This window comes from Balaenoptera musculus, chromosome 6 (assembly GCF_009873245.2).
Source record: "Balaenoptera musculus isolate JJ_BM4_2016_0621 chromosome 6, mBalMus1.pri.v3, whole genome shotgun sequence".
Lineage (NCBI taxonomy): Eukaryota > Metazoa > Chordata > Mammalia > Artiodactyla > Balaenopteridae > Balaenoptera > Balaenoptera musculus.
The window spans coordinates 49270070-49288565 of NC_045790.1; the positions used below are offsets into that span (position 1 = coordinate 49270070).

The window sequence follows — 18496 nt, forward strand, 5'->3', positions numbered from 1 at the left end:
GTTTCTCCTTGGATTTATATTTCCCTTGCTGCTTTTAATATTTGTTCTTTGTATTTAATTTTTGATAGTTTGATTAATATGTGTCTTGCGTGTTTCTCCTTAGATTTATCCTGTATGGGACTCTCTGTGCTTCCTGGATTTGACTATTTCCTTTCCCATATTAGGGAAGTTTTCAACTATAATCTCTTCAAATATTTTCTCAGTCCCTTTCTTTTTCTCTTCTTCTTCTGGGACCCCTATAATGCGAATGTTGTTGCATTTAATATTGTCCCAGCGGTCTCTTAGGCTGTCTTCACTTCTTTTCATTCTTTTATCTTTATTCTGTTCCACGGCAGTGAATTCCCCCATTCTGTCTTCCAGGTCACTTATCCGTTCTTCTGCCTCATTTATTCTGTTCTTGATTCCTTCTAGTGTAGTTTTCATTTCAGTTATTGTATTGTTCATCTCTGTTTGTTTGTTCTTTAATTCTTCTATGTCTTTGTTAAACATTTCTTGCATCTTCTCGATCTTTGCCTCCATTCTTTTTCCAAGGTCGTGGATCATCTTCACTATCATTATTCTGAATTCTCTTTCTGGAAGGTTGCCTATCTCCAATTCATTTAGTTGTTTTTCTGGGGTTTTATCTTGTTCCTTCATCTGGTACATAGCCCTCTGCCTTTTCATTTTGTCTGTCTTTCTGCGAATGTGGTTTTTGTTCCACTGGCTGCAGGATTGTAGTTCTTCTTGCTTCTTCTCTACCTTTCTTTTTTACTTTTTTTAATATGGTTAGTAGAAAATTCAAAATTACACATGTGCCTTGCATCTTATTTCTATTGGACACTGCTGATTTATTTTCCCCCCACAAGGCATCAGAATACTCATATAAGAAAACGGATTCAGGGCTTCCCTGGTGGCACAGTAGTTAAGAATCTGCCTGCCAATGCAGGGGACACGGGTTGGAGCCCTGGTCTGGGAAGATCCCACATGCCACAGAGCAACTAAGCCCGTGCACCACAACTACTGAGCCCGCGCCCTAGAGCCATCGAGCCACAACTACTGAGTCCGCATGCCACAACTACTGACCCCATGTGCTACAACTACTGAAGCCCATGTGCCATGAGCCCGTGCTCCACAACAAGAGAAGCCACCGCAATGAGAAGCCCGTGCACTGCAACGTGAAGAGTAGGCCTCGCTCGCCGCAACCAGAGAAAGCCTGCACACAGCAAGGAAGACCCAAGGCAGCCAAAAATAAATAAATAAAATAAAATAAATAAATTTATTAAAAGAAAACTGATTTATATCTTCTCCGATGATCTTTGCTCTTAGATACCATGAGAATAGGGGCTCACAATCAGTAGAAGTACACAGGACTTCTCAAGTTCAAATTATTTCTTATCTAAGCAGCTTGGAAATCTGTACTGGTTTATGTTGTTCCTGTCAGAATCATTTCACAGTCCAAGCTGAAAGACTTTACAGCTCTCTGTTCTATGTCCTCGAAAGCCCTGCCTTTGAAGGCCACACCTGCAGGCCTGTGACCCCACTCACCCCTCCTCACTTCATCAGTTAGCTGGAATTTCCAGAAGGAATTAGCCATGAAGGCCTCTGGGCAGCTCTCCTCAGAGTATACATATTTTATGCTGTTAGACTGTGAGGTCCCAGGGGGCAGGGGCCCAATCTTGGTTCTGCATCTACCCCCACTACATCTAGAATTGCATAGGTCCTTGTATAAAAGTAAATGCATTTGATAAATGTTGGTTACATGGGTAGAGCTGATGGGTTAGGGGAAAGGAAGAGTTTCTCCTTCTCTCTTTTACATTATAGCAGTTTTATCACATTAGCCACTGACTATCAACTGTGCTTCATAATTCATTTTTTCAAATATCCAAATTTCATGGGCTGCCTGGATCTGAGTTGGGGCCTGGGGGCATATGGGGGGATGGTGGGGAATAAGACAGGCTGAGCCCTGTCCTTACAGGGGAGGACAAACCAAAGCACACACACCATGCAATTACAGTAAGTGTGGCATGTGCCACCAGGGGAAAGCAGCTGGGATCATGAGAGGGTCACTGACAGTGGAACCTAATGCAGTCAGGGCTTCTGGAAGGCTTCTAAATGCCCTTGATGCTGGACCTGAGGAGACTGTTTGTCTGGCAAGGTAGAGGGGAAAGGGCAGGGCTGACCATGTAGGGAGGGCCCTTTGAGCCTTGTTAAAAATGGTAAAACTTAATCCTAAAAGCAGTGAAAAACCCATTGAAGGGTTTTGTGCAAGATGATGACATGATCAGGTCTGCCTTTTAAAATATCACTCCGGAGGAGGGCAAGAGCAGATGGGTAGGCCTACACAGAGCACAGCTACAGATTCAAGAAAAGTAATCCAACTCTCTTTGGTCATCATTTCAAAAGGAATTGAGTTTCAAGACTATACAGATATGTATGCTCCATAACCACAAGATTTGAAAGCCAGAATGCATCCTAGAGTATGAATCAAATACAAGATACTCTCAAAGTACCCTCAAAGCATTAATTTCCATAGATCCTACTGGCCTATCCAGGTAAATCTGTTACTTTGCATAAGTCCCTATCCTGACCCTGGCCAGATCTTGCTTATTCAGGACCAGAAGCCAGTGATCCGTATTGGTTGACCCAGTTTCTGGGGTCACAGAGAGGCTGAGTGGTCAAAGCATTTATCACACAGCATGAGTTCAGGAATATTCTGCTCTTCTGTGCCCAAGGACTGGGAGCCTCTGGGTGCTGGCTAGATTCTTGTGTCCCCTTTGCAAGGACACTTGGATTCTGAACAAGTGTACTGGATCAGCCACCTTTCAGGAGCTCTAGCCAATGTCTGCTCTCAGGGCAAGAAATTCATGGAGGAACTAAGTCATATCTATTATAAGCCAATTAAACACAAATTGTCTGAATTCTGAAGAATGAGCATATGAAATTTTGTTTTATTCTGGACCCTTCTAGATGACACTTATTTGTATAAATATGTGGCCTGCCCATATATAACTGCTTTTCTGAAACCAACTTGTGATTGCCTGGTGATGGCCTTAATTGTTCTCCTTGGTGGCAGATGTTCATTCAATTTTTAAATAGCCATAAAACCAATATGTTGGTAGCTAATAAGCACATGCAGGATTCTGTTAAAAATACGTCATTTCTAAAAATTCAAATCTCCCCCAATTACCTCCTCCTGTTATCTTTTTTATTAAAATAAAAATAAGTCTCAACCCCATAATTTGTTCCCTTTCTGGATTTCTGTCACATCCACTCTGAAAGTAAAGGACCCTTTGCACCTAAATGAAGAATCCGTTCTTCTCAGAAGCAGGACTGTGCAATGGAAAGTTCCTGGGCTTGGGGGCATCAGACCTGGGTTCCAATCCTGGTTTCATCCCTTCCTAGGTGTGTAACTTTGGGAAAGTTTCTTAAATTCTCTGGCCCTTGTTTTTCCTGAGGAAAATTAGGCTAGCCTACTATATTAGTTTTCTAGGTCTGCCATAACCAATTGCCACAAATTGTGTGGCTTAGAACAACAGAAGTTTACTCTCTCACAGTTCAAGACACTTGAAATCAAGGTGCCAGCAGGGTTGGTTCTTTCTGAGGCTCTCTGGGAGAATCCTTCCTCGCCTCTTCCAGCTCTGGTGGCTCCCGGCATTCCTTGGTTTGTGGCAGCATCACTCTAATCTTGGCCTCTGTCTTCACGTGGCCTTCTGCCCTGTGTCTCTCTGTGTTTTCTCTTCTTCTTATAAGGACACCAGTTGTTGGATTTAGGGCTCACTCTAACTCCAGAATGAATTCATCTCAAGGTCATTAACTGATTACATCTCAAAAGATGTTATTTCCAAATAAAGTCACATTTGGAGGTTCTGGATAGCCCTGGATTTTGAAGGACATCCTATTCAGCACAGCATACCTCCATACACCTGAATTCCATTATACTCAGGAACACAGATGGGTCCCCACCAAAGATCTGTGTTCATGGATTTTTAGTTTCTTTGCTATACTATGAATTTTTCAACTGCGTTTTCTTTTTATAATCAGGAAAAAAACAGCTATTTTTATAGAGGAGACAGTGTATATAACTAGCGACATACTGAAAATGCATTAGTGTTCAATAAATACTATATTTTCCCTCTCCTTCCCTACATTTAATATTAGTCCTACAACATGGAAGCAACCTAAGTGTCCATCGAAAGATGAATGGATAAAAAAGATGAGGCACATATATATAATGGAATATTACTCAGCCATAAAAGGAAACGAAATTGAGTTATTTGTAGTGAGGTGGATGGACCTAGAGTCTTTCATACAGAGTGAAGTAAGTCAGAAAGAGAAAAACAAATATCGTATGCTAACACATATATATGGAATCTAAAAAAAAAAAAAAAAGGTTCTGATGAACCTAAGGGCAGGACAGGAATAAAGACACAGACGTAGAGAATGGACTTGAGGACACGGGGAGGGGGAAGAGTAAGCTGGGACGAAATGAGAGAGTAGCACTGACGTATATACACTACCAAATGTCAAATAGATAGCTAGTGGGAAGCAGCCGCATAGCACAGGGAGATCAGCTCCGTGCTTTGTGACCACCTAGAGGGGTGGGATAGGGAGGGTGGGAGGGAGACGCAAGAGGGAGGGGATATGGGGATATATGTATTTGTATAGCTGATTCACTTTGTTATACAGCAGAAACGAACACAACATTGTAAAAAAATTATACTCCAATAAAGATGTTAAAAACTATATATTAGCCTTACAACAGCAGGGCTAATTAATCCTAGCACCATTCATGCATAAATCCCGGGAAATGAGGGAGCACTTCAAGGTTCTACTCAAAGACAAAGACAAAAACGTCCTTCCCTAAACAATGACTTCTTACCGTGAGACTTGGGGCGAGCAATTCTCTTTTCAAAACTGACCTATCACAGCTGTTTAAATACTTAGGAACAGGTGAAGATCTCTTAGATAAGAGATCCTTGAATCTCTGTGGAATACAGAGGTCATGAAGAAGGCTGTAAGCAAAAATTGGAAACTTCATTTTTGCTATTCGTTGCCTAATTTGCCAACAATTTGGTGTACTATCAGTTAAATGCCTGGTTCCTATGGCTTATCACTTACTTCAATATTTTCCTTCCTCACATAATCCCATCTCTGATGCAGTTTTTAAAAAAACTGAGAATGTTATTCCCACAGTTTGGGCTGAGTGAAAGCTGCAGCCAGTAGCAGAAGGCAGTAGGGAGCTGGTCAGCACTGACTGTGCTTGTCTGCCTCCTCTTATCCCACGTTATTTCCTTTTCTTATCTCTCACCCATTAATGCTCGGAATCCAAACACAGTGGGGCTGACACAGTGCCTGAACCATCTCCCCTAGGACCACCAAAGACACAGGAATCTCAACCTGAAACTCCCAAAGAAACTGGTCTCAAGATACGCAGTTTTCCCAGTATTCATACGTTTTACTTAAATATATTCAACCTTGCTTCAAGTTTCTATACTCTGCAGTTAGGAACTGCTCTGCAGGAAGAGTGCTGAGGAGGTCTATAGTATCAGCTGCTTTGCTCTGTTACACCTTGTGCTCTTCGACATCACCCCACTTCTGCCTGGCTCTCTTTTCGAGGTACAGCTCCATTATCTCTATTATAACTCCCTTCTCTTAAGAGTGTAAGAGGTTAGCAAGGACAAGTGCTGATCTGTGATGTGCTTGGAGAAAAATCAGAACAAAGAACAACCCTCCAAAGACTTCAGTGATGCGTATGGACGGAAACCCTCTGTATTTCACAAAAACCGTTCAACTTCCTACTTTTTCACACCTTTGGTGAATTACTATGTTTTATCTGAAAATCCTCCCAGTTTTCTTTCTTACAATCCCTTTCAAATTAGTGTCCAGTTAATAACAGCTTGCAGCTACCCTGACATCATGTGCCACCCACGCTGCCAACACAGTGCTATTTGTTAATTATACTACAGTCAGATAAAATATCACAGAAGCCTCCAGTTACTTCAGTGTGAACCTAAAAAGTCCTCCCTTCCCAGTCGAAATGCTCCACCTGAAGCCACTGAACTTCCAGACGGGAGGATAGAGCAAGCAGAAGCGCACCAAACCTAGCCTGTCTACCAAAGAGAAACGAAAAGTTACCTGGAGGGATACCCCTGCAAGTATAAAACGAGCCCTTACCTGGATTGGGTTGAAGGTACTCAATTGTTTTAGTCATTATTTCCATCACAGCCCTGCTGGTGACATCCACTTTCTGAAATGAGAAAATAAATATTCTAAATGATGCAAATTATTAGCTTTAGAAACGTAGTTTTTGCTTGAGTATATATACAACCACTGGTGGTACAACAGAGCAACAAGTCCTGCGGTGGAAGGTGAGGGGCTCACAGAGCTGCCAGAAGTAACACTGGCTTTGCATTCAGCTGTGTTCCATCAAGACTTGGAAAGCCCATTTACCCAAAAAGGAAACTACTAATTTCCTAAAATGTGTTTCAAAATATACTTCCTTACCTCCTGGTAAAATAAGGTGGATATAGCTTCCTCTCACTGTAAGTTGCCTGAGGTGGTCTCTGAGAATGGTTCACTCCTCACTTGACACAGAAAACCCCACAAAATCTTGCAAATCAAGAGGTTCAAATCTTCATGTTCACTTTAAGAACACCCATGAAGCTATGGCCAGGCCATAGAGGGTGTGCATATCCAAAAAGCCACCAAGTCTCTGAAAGATGTCACTTTACAGAAGCAATGCATGCTATTCCATCATTAAAATGTTAGAGTTGGCTGGTGTATCCATCCAGGTCAAAGAGTGGGGCTGGACAGAGGGTCCATGACCCAAAAAAGAGTGAATTTTTTGCCGCACATGCTTAAAAATGCGGAGAGTAAAGTTACACTTAAGGGTTTTCATGTAGCGTCTCTGGCATTGAGCACATCCAGGTGAACAGAATCCGTGATGGGCCCTGGACTTACAGAGCTCATGGACGGATTAACCCCTACCTGAGCCCTCTCTGCCACACTATGATGATCCCTACTGAAAAAGAGTAAATTGTACCTAAACCTGAAGAGGAGGTTGCAGAGAAGAAGATGTCCCGAAAGAAACTGAAGAAACAAAAATATATGACCCAGGAATAAATTCAGCATAAAATAAACATAAATTTAAAAAAAGTAAGGTGGAGCTATGAAACATATTTTGCCCCAGAGGCATTTACTGGATGTCTACAGAGGGCCAGGCATGGTGGCACATTTCACTGCTCTAAAGAAAGAAACATGCAACATCGACTCTGCTTGTTCAGGTAAGAGAGGGAAAGTTCTTATTTAACTTCTGAGAACATCCCAAGTACATAAAAATCTTGAGCAAACACTTCTAAGCAGTTCTTGAACTTTTGGTTAATTCTAAATTAAAATCTTGGTCCTAGAGTCTATCCTTGCAAAATTCTGAATGGTCAGTATTTGCACTCAGCAGGTCACCATGTCCTCTCTCTGTTGCACCCTTTTTCCCACATGAAGAGGCCACGCAATGAGGTCCTCTCTACATTCCCCCATGAAATCCTTTTCTTATCAACACGTGTGGTCCATTCATTCACTCTACAGGGTAAATGACTGCTGAAAATTAGCGCATCCTCCTATCCAAGGTATGTACATGGAATACGTAAGTATGAATGAAGGGAATTAATTTTTGACGGCAGAATATCAGATCTCAATTAAGTTCAAGGAGACTTTGTTGTTTTCTTTAGAGTTCAAGGGCTCCTCCCTCAATTCCAATTTTTCTGTAACCTACTGCACCTACATACAAAATCAACCTTTTATGGATGGGGCAAGCCTCCTTCTCTTTCTTTTTTTTTTTAATTAATGTTTATTGCAGTATGGTTGCTTTACAATGTTGTGTTAGCCTCCACTGCACAACAAAAGTATCAGCCATACACATATAGATATGCTCTCCCTTTTGGACTTGCCTCCCACTTAGGTTACCACGGTGCATTAGGTAGAGTTCCCTGTGCTATTCAGTATGTGCCCATCAGTTGTCTATTTTATACATAGTATCAGTACTGTATATGTGTCAATCCCAGTTCCCAATTCCTCCCACCCCACCCCTTTCCCCCTTGGTATCCGTATATTTGTTTTCTATGTCTGTGTAAGCCTTCTTCTCTTTCATAATCAGAAACCATACCATAACCAGAAGATTTTATCTTTCAGCTTTGTTTTTCAATACTTAATAATTTCCCCTTCCATGGTAGTCATATTACTGTGTGTGTAAGGAGCTTGCTACTACTGTGATTAATAGAGGAAACATTTTTTCTTATGAGGCCATCATGGTATAAAATTACCTCAAAAAGCATTCCTATTTAAGAGATGTCTGCCCACATGTGAACCCTGTACCACATTCTTTTGGTTAACTTGAGTTTTTAATACATCTTAGATTTGAGTATGTGGCTAAGTAGTATTTAGTTCTGCAATAAATAGTGGCCCCCAGAGTTTTATAGTGCAGAACTTGTGTGGCCATACACGGAGGTCCTGGAAGTATTACCAACATGCCAACCAACAACTATGCACTCAATGTAATGGAAATGAAGTCAAAGGGTGTGCGCAGAAAAAACAGGCTGAAAGTCCAGGTTACAGGTGTGATAGGAAAAAAACACAGATCTTCTGCTGACTATATGACAGGGCTTAAAGCATTCAATGTCAAATGGATCCAAATGTCCTATGTGGCTATGACTGGAAGAAAAGTAGTTCCAAAGGTCAAAGTTTCTAAGGGAGAGTGACAGAGGAACTGAATTGGCCAGTGACCACTTGGTATTCTGAACTCATCTGATGTGAGGGAGCTAACCAATTTCTAACTTTCCCCCATCTCTACCCTCAGTAATAATCATGACCACCATCATCATAAACTGTTTTATATTTGTCAGAAATTGTTCCAAGGGCTTTAAATATCTTTACATACCAAATCCTCAGAAGCCTTATGAAACAGATACACAGAGGTTAAGAAACTTGCCCAATTCCGGCTCCAGCGTATGTGTTGTTAACTACCACCCAATACTTCTTGAAAGCACACAAAGGCAACAGGGACATCTCCTAACCTGAAGAGAGACACCAAGTCAGAGCTGCAAAGCTCTCTGTACCATCTCCTAGATGGAGCTGGAGACCTGGCAGAGGTCAACCACACAGGACCAGGAGGAAAGCACCTTCCAGCTCACCTTCTGGTTTTGTTTTGAAAGTCCTCAAAGTCTACAGAAACTCATTCACAAGAACTATTCTACCCTGGGCCTCTGCAAAAGGGAGGCTGTCCCAGGCTAAGTTGTTTGACCACATGCCCTCAGTTACACTGGCTTCTCTACAGAGGCTGGGTGCCAGTAGTGTATATCTGGAGTGGTCCATGGGCAAGTCAGCAAGGAAAGCATGAAAAGTGGCTCTCATTTGCGAAATGAAACCCCCTTTCCCTTCTGGGCTCTGTGACTGCCCAAGTACTCAGGCTCTATAAACAGAAGCTATTAGCTTGGCTAAAGCCAGTGGTCTTGGGGGAGGCACAGAGACACTGGAGACACCAATATTAGAGAATTGCATTTGGTCCCCAAAGTGGGATTCAACCTTAGAAGAAGAGTGAGAATAAAAACTACTCAGTGTCCCCCATGGTTTGGCCAAAGTCTCCCAGGGAAGAGCCCATACAACCCCAGATCTTGTGCCCACTGAGGCAGATTCCTTCAACACTTTCAGGTACCTGATCTAGATATCAATCTAGAGAAATTTCTAGCTAAACCCTTTTGATCAGAGCATAAAATAACCTTCACTTGCAATCCACCTCTGAAAACAACTTTATCCAGTATAATAATTTGCGGAATGCATTTTCAAGACATACACCAAACAGGGGAGAGCTACTAGCAAATTCATTTACTAGGATCTTACTCCTGATTTTACACTTGACAGAGTTAATAAACATAAGAGAACAAGGCCAGTAGAGCATCCAGTCCAAAGCCTTGATTTTTTAAATATGCCAGTCTGAACCTGGAGAAGGGAAATGAATTCTCTGAGGTCACACAACCCACGCAGCTATCATGGGAAGAAATATAGTTCCAAAGGTCATGGATCAGACACGGCTTCCAAGGAAGAATGCTGGAGGAACTGGATCACCCAATGACATCAGCCAGTAGGAGGCTGACCAACGTCCAACTTCTCTCCGTCTCTGTCCTCTTTTTGTCCAGAACTCTTTTTGCTAAACAAAACTATACTGTGTCAGCCATGGACAAGGTGAGGCCATCACCCTGTGAGAACCTTAAACGCTCCTTGTCAGGCTCTTGCTAGGAACGCTATTTATACACCGCAACTGTCAACCATATACCCTCTTATTAACAGGCCTAGTATAACTACCATGAACTAAGAAGATTTCCAGTTAAATAATTTATTATAACTGGCAAGAGCTTATTCCCATTTGAGAACAGCACAGTTTAATTCTGAACTTATGATATGTAGCTAATGATTTCCTTAACGCCCAAATTTTCCTACTGCTTGAAAACAAGTTTTGATGTGTCCCAAACGGCAACTTCCATTTTTGTGAGCGCCTGAGCCTCTGTTTCTACCCTTGTCTGGATTGGGGCAGGGAGTCATTAGGGAAGGCTGTTTAGAGGAGGTGAAGCTAACTATATAAGATACAGGCATGTTTGCAGGAAATAAAAACTTACCTGTATGAAATAAGTTCTGTTTTTTTATCCCTCAAAGTAAAAGCATAGGCACATATTCCTCTGGTCTTTTTACTTCAATTTTCTCATTACCAAGATTTTAGCAACTCTCAATACATTATCAGGTTCTTCCTCTACTATCCAGTCTTGTAATTTACAACTATGGGTAGGGAGAGAAACAGCTCTCTCAACCCGCTTTACTCACTATGACATTTCCCTTCTTCATGCTAAGTCAAGGGTTGGCAAACCATGGCCGGTGGGCCAAATCTGGGCCACCGCCTGTTGTTAGATTTTTTCCTTTTTTAAAAAAAATATTTATTTATTTATTTATTTTTGGCTGCGCTGGGTCTTCGTTGCTGTGCAGGCTTTCTCTAGCTGCGGCGAGCAGGGGCTACTCTTTGTTGCAGTGGCTTCTCTTGTTGTGCAGCTCGGGCTGTAGGTGCGAGGCTTCAGTAGTTGCAGCACTTGGGCTCAATAGTTGTGGCTCACGGGCTCTAGAGCTCAGACTCAGTAGTTGTGGCGCACGGGCTTAGTTGCTCCGCGGCATGTGGGATCTTCCCGGACCAGGGCTCGAACCCGTGTTCCCTGCATTGGCAGGCGGATTCTTAACCACTGTGCTACCAGGGAAGCCCCCGTTGTTAGATTTTTAAAGAGTTAGAACAATTCAAAAGAAGAAGACTATTTTGTTGCACATAATAACTATACAAAATGCAAATTTCAGTGTCCTTGGGTAAATTTTATTGGAACACAGCCATGCTCCTTCATTCAAATACCACTGATGCTTGCTTTTGCTCTTCAATAGCAGAGATGAGCAGCCGCAACACAGACCACAGACGCCCTCTGGCCCACAGAGCCTAATATATTTACAGAGAAAGTTTGCTGCTCCCTGTGCTAAGGTTCTACTTTCACAAAGGCATGCCACGCTGAATCTACGGATGCCCATCATTTCACCAGCTGTCTCAGTCTTTAGAGACAAGATACAAGAGAACCGAAAGGCACCAGATTGACTAGAATGGGGCTATTGTTTTGAGGCATTGGAACATTACCCTTCCCCATTGGAAAAGGAGCAGTCACTGTCTCCTGAACACAGGTGGCAGCACAGGTGAAAAACACAGCATTCTTTGTGGACTAACAAAAGGACTGAAAGATATGACCTCACATCATCAGACACTGCGTTATACCAGATGCTGTCACAGGGACACAGTAGCAGAGTTTAAGAAAAAAAAAATGGACATCTTAAAATGGAGCACAGACAGTTTGTGGGTTTAGTGATCAATACTAAATAGATGAATTAAGCACCCACTTAGACACGGGCTAACTTACAGTGGTTATGCAAAAGAGATGTTAAAATGTCATATGAAACATGAAAATCTTTCAAATTCTTAATTTTTCTGTCACTGAAATTAAGAAAATGTACCTATTAAGAATGAATGCACACCCACTTAAAGGACAGGACCTGAAGGAGAACACCTAACTAAACAAGTCACAGAGACACGATGAAAACAGTATCCTGGGAAAGTCTGTCTGGCAGTGAGATACAGGCTGGTCCAATAAGGGGATGTTTTAATAGTCCCCTACTGACATGGAAGAATTAATGTACCTGTCCCCAGATTGCTCTGCTTTACAGCAGTTACCTCATGTATTTGGAAAGCCTGATTAATGAACTGTGTGTTGAAAACAAAAATAAACAACACATTAGGCTGAGATTGCCCCAAGGTATTTTTTTGTTAATCTTCTTAGGCATTTACCTTTAATGAACATTGGCTTGGAAGTATGCTGCAAACACATAATTGAGAAGAAGCTAGTCTTCACTAAATTTCAGGATAAGCAGAAAAATGTCTTTAAAGCTCATCTTGTTTGGGGCTCCCACCCATCCTACAGTTCCACACCAGCAAGTGAGTGTCTCAGTACCGTAATCCACACCTTCTCTTTTACCACCACACCCATGAAGAAGACGTTCACGTATATGACAGGTGCCCATGGTGCACTCAGGGATATGTGAAACTCTGAGCATGCTGGCTGGGACTTTACTCCTTTCTCTCCCATTTGGGATAGATCACTAGAATCCAAGTGAGACTGACATTACTAAAAATGACATTAGTAACAAATTACTTGCCACAAAACTCGAAGGAGATGACAACTATTGTGCTTCACAAAGAATGTGGGAACCGTGGGTTTAGCCTCTCTTTAAACATGGGCAGTGATGGGGAATTCAGTAATCCCCAAGGCTCTTTTTTATTTAAAAAGCTCCGACAACAAAAAGTTCTTTCTTATGTTGAGTCTGAATCTATCTCCCCATAGCTTCTACTCATTAATTCTAGCCTACCACTTGGGGTTAAACAGAAGGATCCAGCTCCTCTCCACCCAATGACTAGTTAAGTATATGGAGATAATGACCATGGACATTCTCCTATAGCGCTTCCCGCACAGGCTGCTCTGCAAACAGTACATTCTCTCACTCGTATAAGGAATGACAACCTTTCCATTCTTTCTCAACATCTGCTTGCCTTAAAACTTGAGGCTGCCCCTTCAGAAAAATTCCATTCTCATTAAAACGGTCTATAGCCATGCTTTCAACTTGAGGACTCCTGGTTTCAACAGCAGGGATTTCCCATGATACTTTTCAGGCTGCTAAAAGAGACACTGTACCCCTTGGCTTGGACTTCTACATTACTCATATACACGGAAACAGAAAATTTCAGGATTTAGCTCAGATGCCCTTTCTTCTAGGAAGCCTCCACTGATCTACCCAACCTGAGTTAGGTCTTCCATGAAAATACTTCCCAAGGCATCAAGCACCATGTCCCATAAGACACTAATTTATGTGTCTATTCCTTCCATCAAAACTGAAAGCTCCTAAAGGCAAGAACTGTACCTTAATCATCTTTGTATTCCTGGTGCCCAGCAGGATGCCTGCCACGTGGAGGCAGTTACAGATATTCCATGTGAATTCATGAACATAACCACACACCACACACACACACACACACACACACAATCACTGCAGCAACTGATATAAATTTCGAAGAAACCAGAGGTCCCTCAAATTCTAGTGCTTCCTCTTGACAAAAAAATCTGCAGCTTTTCAAAGAAAAAAATCCACACGATGTCTGTACCATGGTAAGAAATTTAGTCTGTGTTTGAGGATGCTTGTAAGCAACAAATACCATTTAAAATGAACAAAGAAACAATTCCATGCAGGCACTTAGGAGGAGGACAGAAATGGTTACAGGCAGGGTTCCTGCAGCGAAAACACAGCTGAAAGAGTCCACCCAATCAGCTCCGGGCCAGGAAGGCTACAAGGGCTAAGAGATGCACATGGTAATTTTACTGTATCTCAGCAGGAGAGTGGATGGGGTGGCTGATTATGGAAACAATCTCTAGGAATACCCACTTCTCTCTCCCAGTAGTGTTGCTTGATGCAAACCTCTAATTTATCTCGTTTCGTTGTCTCACTGCACCTCTGAGAACATAGTGAACAAAGGTGTCTCTGCTCTAAATCCTTGATGAACAGGAAATTGACCATGGAAAGGTGATTCTTCTGCAGGTTTGGGAACACTGAGCTAAAATGTTTTTGTGTGTAATAAACATATAAACAGAACAGATTTGGAGTCTAAATCTAAAGCATGTGCTTTCCAATTACCACAGAAACCTCTACCTTTAATGTGAATTTAACATGAGTAGAGATAAGGCAAAAGATGTGTGGAATGAAGCGGAATAAACAATTTCCACACCTCACTAGGATGTAAATCTCTCAGTCTACTTAGTTATAAACCCAAATACAAAACCACAAGTGTGCTCTTTAATCAGCAAAACCTTATTATGGTAATATCTAGATTTTGAAATAAAAGCTTCAGAAACTCATTGTTTTCTAGGAAACAGGAGAAATAAACCTTACCAATAGACTCAGAGGGACGTCTGTGGGTCTTTGTCTGAAGTAAAATATTTGTAAGATCCTCTTTTATTTCAATTACTTTGCAAGACTGGCCTGGATTCAAAGGCTTAATTAGTTGTTCAGTTATAAACACTGTTCTCCAAATTTCTTATTCTTTTTAATCTCATTTAAGAAACAGAAAGTTAGTTTGTCTCAGTTTAGGCAGTGGGCTACCGAACTTACTATCTTGTGTCCTGGCAGAGGCTGAAAGCAGGACTCAAATTCTGATTCCTTAGTCCTAAATTCCTAAACATCTGCCTAATCTGTCATTAATGACAGGGCACTGGCCACGTGGAATATTATACACTCCCTCCAGGGTGGGGATGGGAGGGAGACATCAAAGGATAAGGGGGACAAAGGAAGACTGGGTGTAGACAGAGATTGGTGCAAATGAACAGACCCACAGGGCTGCTCATAAAGAGGGGTGTGGAACTATGGCAAGCAGAGGAGTCAAAGTCAAGTCATTCTGAGCAGGTGTGTTGGGTTCTGGAGACGCATTAAATCTCCTATCAGTGAAGCTCCCTATTCTATCAGTGAGGTCCATCTCAAGAACTTAGCCAGAAACACCAGCTAGGTAAACACTAAACAGTCTCATTTCACAAGACTCCTGTCTCTCAGCAACTCATCTTTTATTCAGGAGCTCAAATGTGTCCAGTTCTCTCTCTTTTTTTTAAAATATTTATTTATTTATTTGGCTGCACTGGGTCTTCGTTGCAGCATGTGGGATCTTTAGTTGTAGCTTGCAGGATCTTTTAGTTGCAGCATCGGGATCTTTAGCTGCGGCACATGGGATCTAGTTCCCTGACCAGGGATTGAACCCGGGCCCCCTGCATTGGGAGCACGGAGTCTTAGCCACTGGACCACCACAGAAGTCCCTGTCCGGTTCTCTCTTGCTTGCAGTTTCCTTTACTAGAAACGCACTAGGCTCTGCTAACTCTTACTCATCCTTTATATCCTCACTTAAATATCAGGAAAGTCTTCCCTGACCACCCTATGTGGGTGAGTTTCCTCTGTCCCAAGCTTCTCTAGTGCCATGTTTCGTTACCCTTGCCACACTGGTCAGTATTTGTCCAAAGTCTGTCTTCCCCACTAGATTATGAATTTAATGCTGTCAGGAATCTTATCTATCCTGTTCACTACTATATCCTACATGCCTGTCTCAGAGGAGGTACAAAACAAGAATTTGTTGTATTCATCAATGAACTCTTCAGAAGAAAAACTGAAAAAGACAGGGCAGAAAGTAAAAATGTGGTTTCTGGGTATCACAAGCTTTCGCCATCCTCTCTGTTCAAGTACACGGTTTGTGTTCCCAGATCCTTTACTCATCCACAATTTAAAATCTAAAATAATTAATTGCACAATGCAATACCCACTCTCCATCATAAGCCTATGTATCTCTTTCTATGGACAGTGTCAAAGTGAAAGAAAAGTAAAAGAGAAAATACGGCATCTGTCACAAGAAAAATGAAAAGGCTTATTTTGTTCACCACCTCCACTCTCACTTGTTGAGAACCTGTTATCTTTTAAGGAAGAATGTTAAATGATTTATATTATTTTTAATCCTTAATAAAAGTCTCTGAAGAACAAATTTGTATTCTCCTTTTACATTTATGAAAATACAGAAGCTCAGAGCAATATGCTGACTTGTGCAACAGGCAGTAGAAGTGGAGCTCAGGCCAAGGTCAGACCGGCTCACCACTGTGTTCACTACACATGCTGCCTCTGGCTGGCACAGTCCCCTCAGGAAAGTTCTCGAAAGCTAGAAAGTGACTCAAACTCTCCCCAAAACATCTGGTACATCATTCCCCACCTGCTCCTCTTTTCGTCCCACCCCAGCGCAGTTCAAACACCAGCTCCATGCTGTCCCTATTTGGAAAAGTAACGATAAAATCCATTATGACATTTCACCTTCATGGAGGCTTTGTTCTTAGGATAGTAAAAAAAACAGATACTTTACATTTTCTGTTTTAAAACATACACTAAAAGGAGAGTACTTTTAAGAATAACAAAATGTATTCTCAGGTACCAGTGGAGAACGGTTTCCCCTTTCCTTTCTCTCTTCTCCACTTAGTATGCTGGGCAATTTTATGTCAAGGGAACTCTGAGTGATGAAGACTCACCCTTTCCATCTCTTTGAAGTCATCATCTAGCTTGGTTCCTTCAGCTCCTCCAACCTTCTCACTCACTTTCTGTAGAAAATAACCCAAAAAAGGAATTATAAATTTTCTTTTAAAAATATGTGTCACAAGTTTTAAGCACTTTGACAAACATCATCGAATACAATCTCATAACTATTCTCTGATGTAGGTGGGCCATCCCATTTTCATAGGAGATGGCTTTGGCTCAGCGGATATGAACAACTTACCAAAATCCATGCATCTGGTAGGTACTGAAGCAAGAATTCAGACTTATATCTTCTGATTTCAACCCTAGTGCTCTTTCTATTATATAAATCATCACACAACTATCAAATCACTAACGTTTTCCTTTTGAGAGTTCCAAGGGACAACAGCATCATACAGTAATCATTTCCCTCTGATAATGGATCTAAAATGCTACCTAGGTAGAAAATTGCTACATCCTCAACCTATTCCTCAATGGACTGTTGAACAGATAATCACAAGCATCTATCAAACTGGTATGAAAAATATCAGCCTAGCTGATCTTCAGATAAAAGGACTTAAATAGTAGTCTTATAAATCTCCCTGTAGCTGTCTACATCCTTATATACATAAGATAAACTATGTGGAAAGATGTTGAGGGTACTTCTTTGCTACCCAATCAATTCCCATTATCATACATTTTATTTTCATCAGTTTACATATGCCAATGGTCATTTTCCACATGTAGAATTCATGTTCATTAAAAGATTAGATATCCTATTCTGTTTTGAAATAAAGACTCAAATTAAGTCTAATGAAAATTATGAAGGGATCACAAGGAAGATACTTTAATTTCATCAAAGACAGGAAATATTAAATGCTAATGACACTAGAATTTCATTCCTCTTAAAATAACTGTAAAGGTAGTTAGATGCTTTTTTTTTTTTTTTTAAAGTACTCGAACTGTGTTTTTTTTGTTTTTTTAATTTATTTTTATTTATTTATTTTTGGCTGTGTTGGGTCTTCGTTTCTGTGCGAGGGCTTTCTCTAGCTGCGGCAAGCGGGGGACACTCTTCATCGCGGTGCGCGGGCCTCTCACTGTCGCGGCCTCTCTTCTTGCGGAGCACAGGCTCCAGACGCGCAGGCTCAGCAGTTGTGGCTCACGGGCCCAGTTGCTCAGTGGCATGTGGGATCTTCCCAGACCAGGGCTCGAACCCGTGTCCCCTGCATTAGCAGGCAGACTCTCAACCACTGCGCCACCAGGGAAGCCCAGTTAGATGCTTTTTACTAAGATGTCACTGTGCTACATAAAGTTATCACACACAGATACTGAAGTATAATTTTTCATTTCCTTTAATAGCCACTGTGTTGAGGGTCTTTGCAGAGGATCCCCACCATAGCCAGACCTGCAGCAACCTCAGTAACAACTTGGGTCATCCAAGTGAGCTTGGGTTACCTCCTTCTAAAAGGGTCCTGGGATACATGGCTCTATCTCTCTGGCCATGGAAGCTCTGATATCCCCTTATAGGGGGCTGAGGTATAGTCCTTACACTCTCTTTCTTTAACTCCTGCATTCTGCCATCAGGAAAATCTTTAGAAGAGATCACTCTTGGGAAAACCAAGAGTCTGAATTCTATCACCACTCTGGCCCAGATTTCACCTCAGCAGCACTAACAGAAGGAATATGCTATGATGGAAGGGCATGGAATGGACTGCCATGGCACACAGAGTTGTTATGAAAATAAATGGCATAGTAAATATAAAAACCGGTGCGTGAACCTACAAGACATGCAATATATCCTAGTTCCATTCTCTTACCAGTA

General features: G+C 41.6%; 1 protein-coding gene across 1 annotated transcript in view; it reads right to left on the bottom strand.

The window, feature by feature from the left end:
• The window catches only part of SH3GL2 (SH3 domain containing GRB2 like 2, endophilin A1), a 205191-nt gene that overhangs the window by 39554 nt on the left and 147141 nt on the right, over positions 1-18496 (bottom strand). The window contains exons 2-3 of the mRNA XM_036856783.1: positions 16692-16760; positions 6154-6226 (exon numbers count right to left, since the gene is read on the bottom strand). Coding sequence (XP_036712678.1) covers positions 6154-6226; positions 16692-16760 — 142 coding nt within the window. The remainder of the gene's footprint in view (positions 1-6153; positions 6227-16691; positions 16761-18496) is intronic.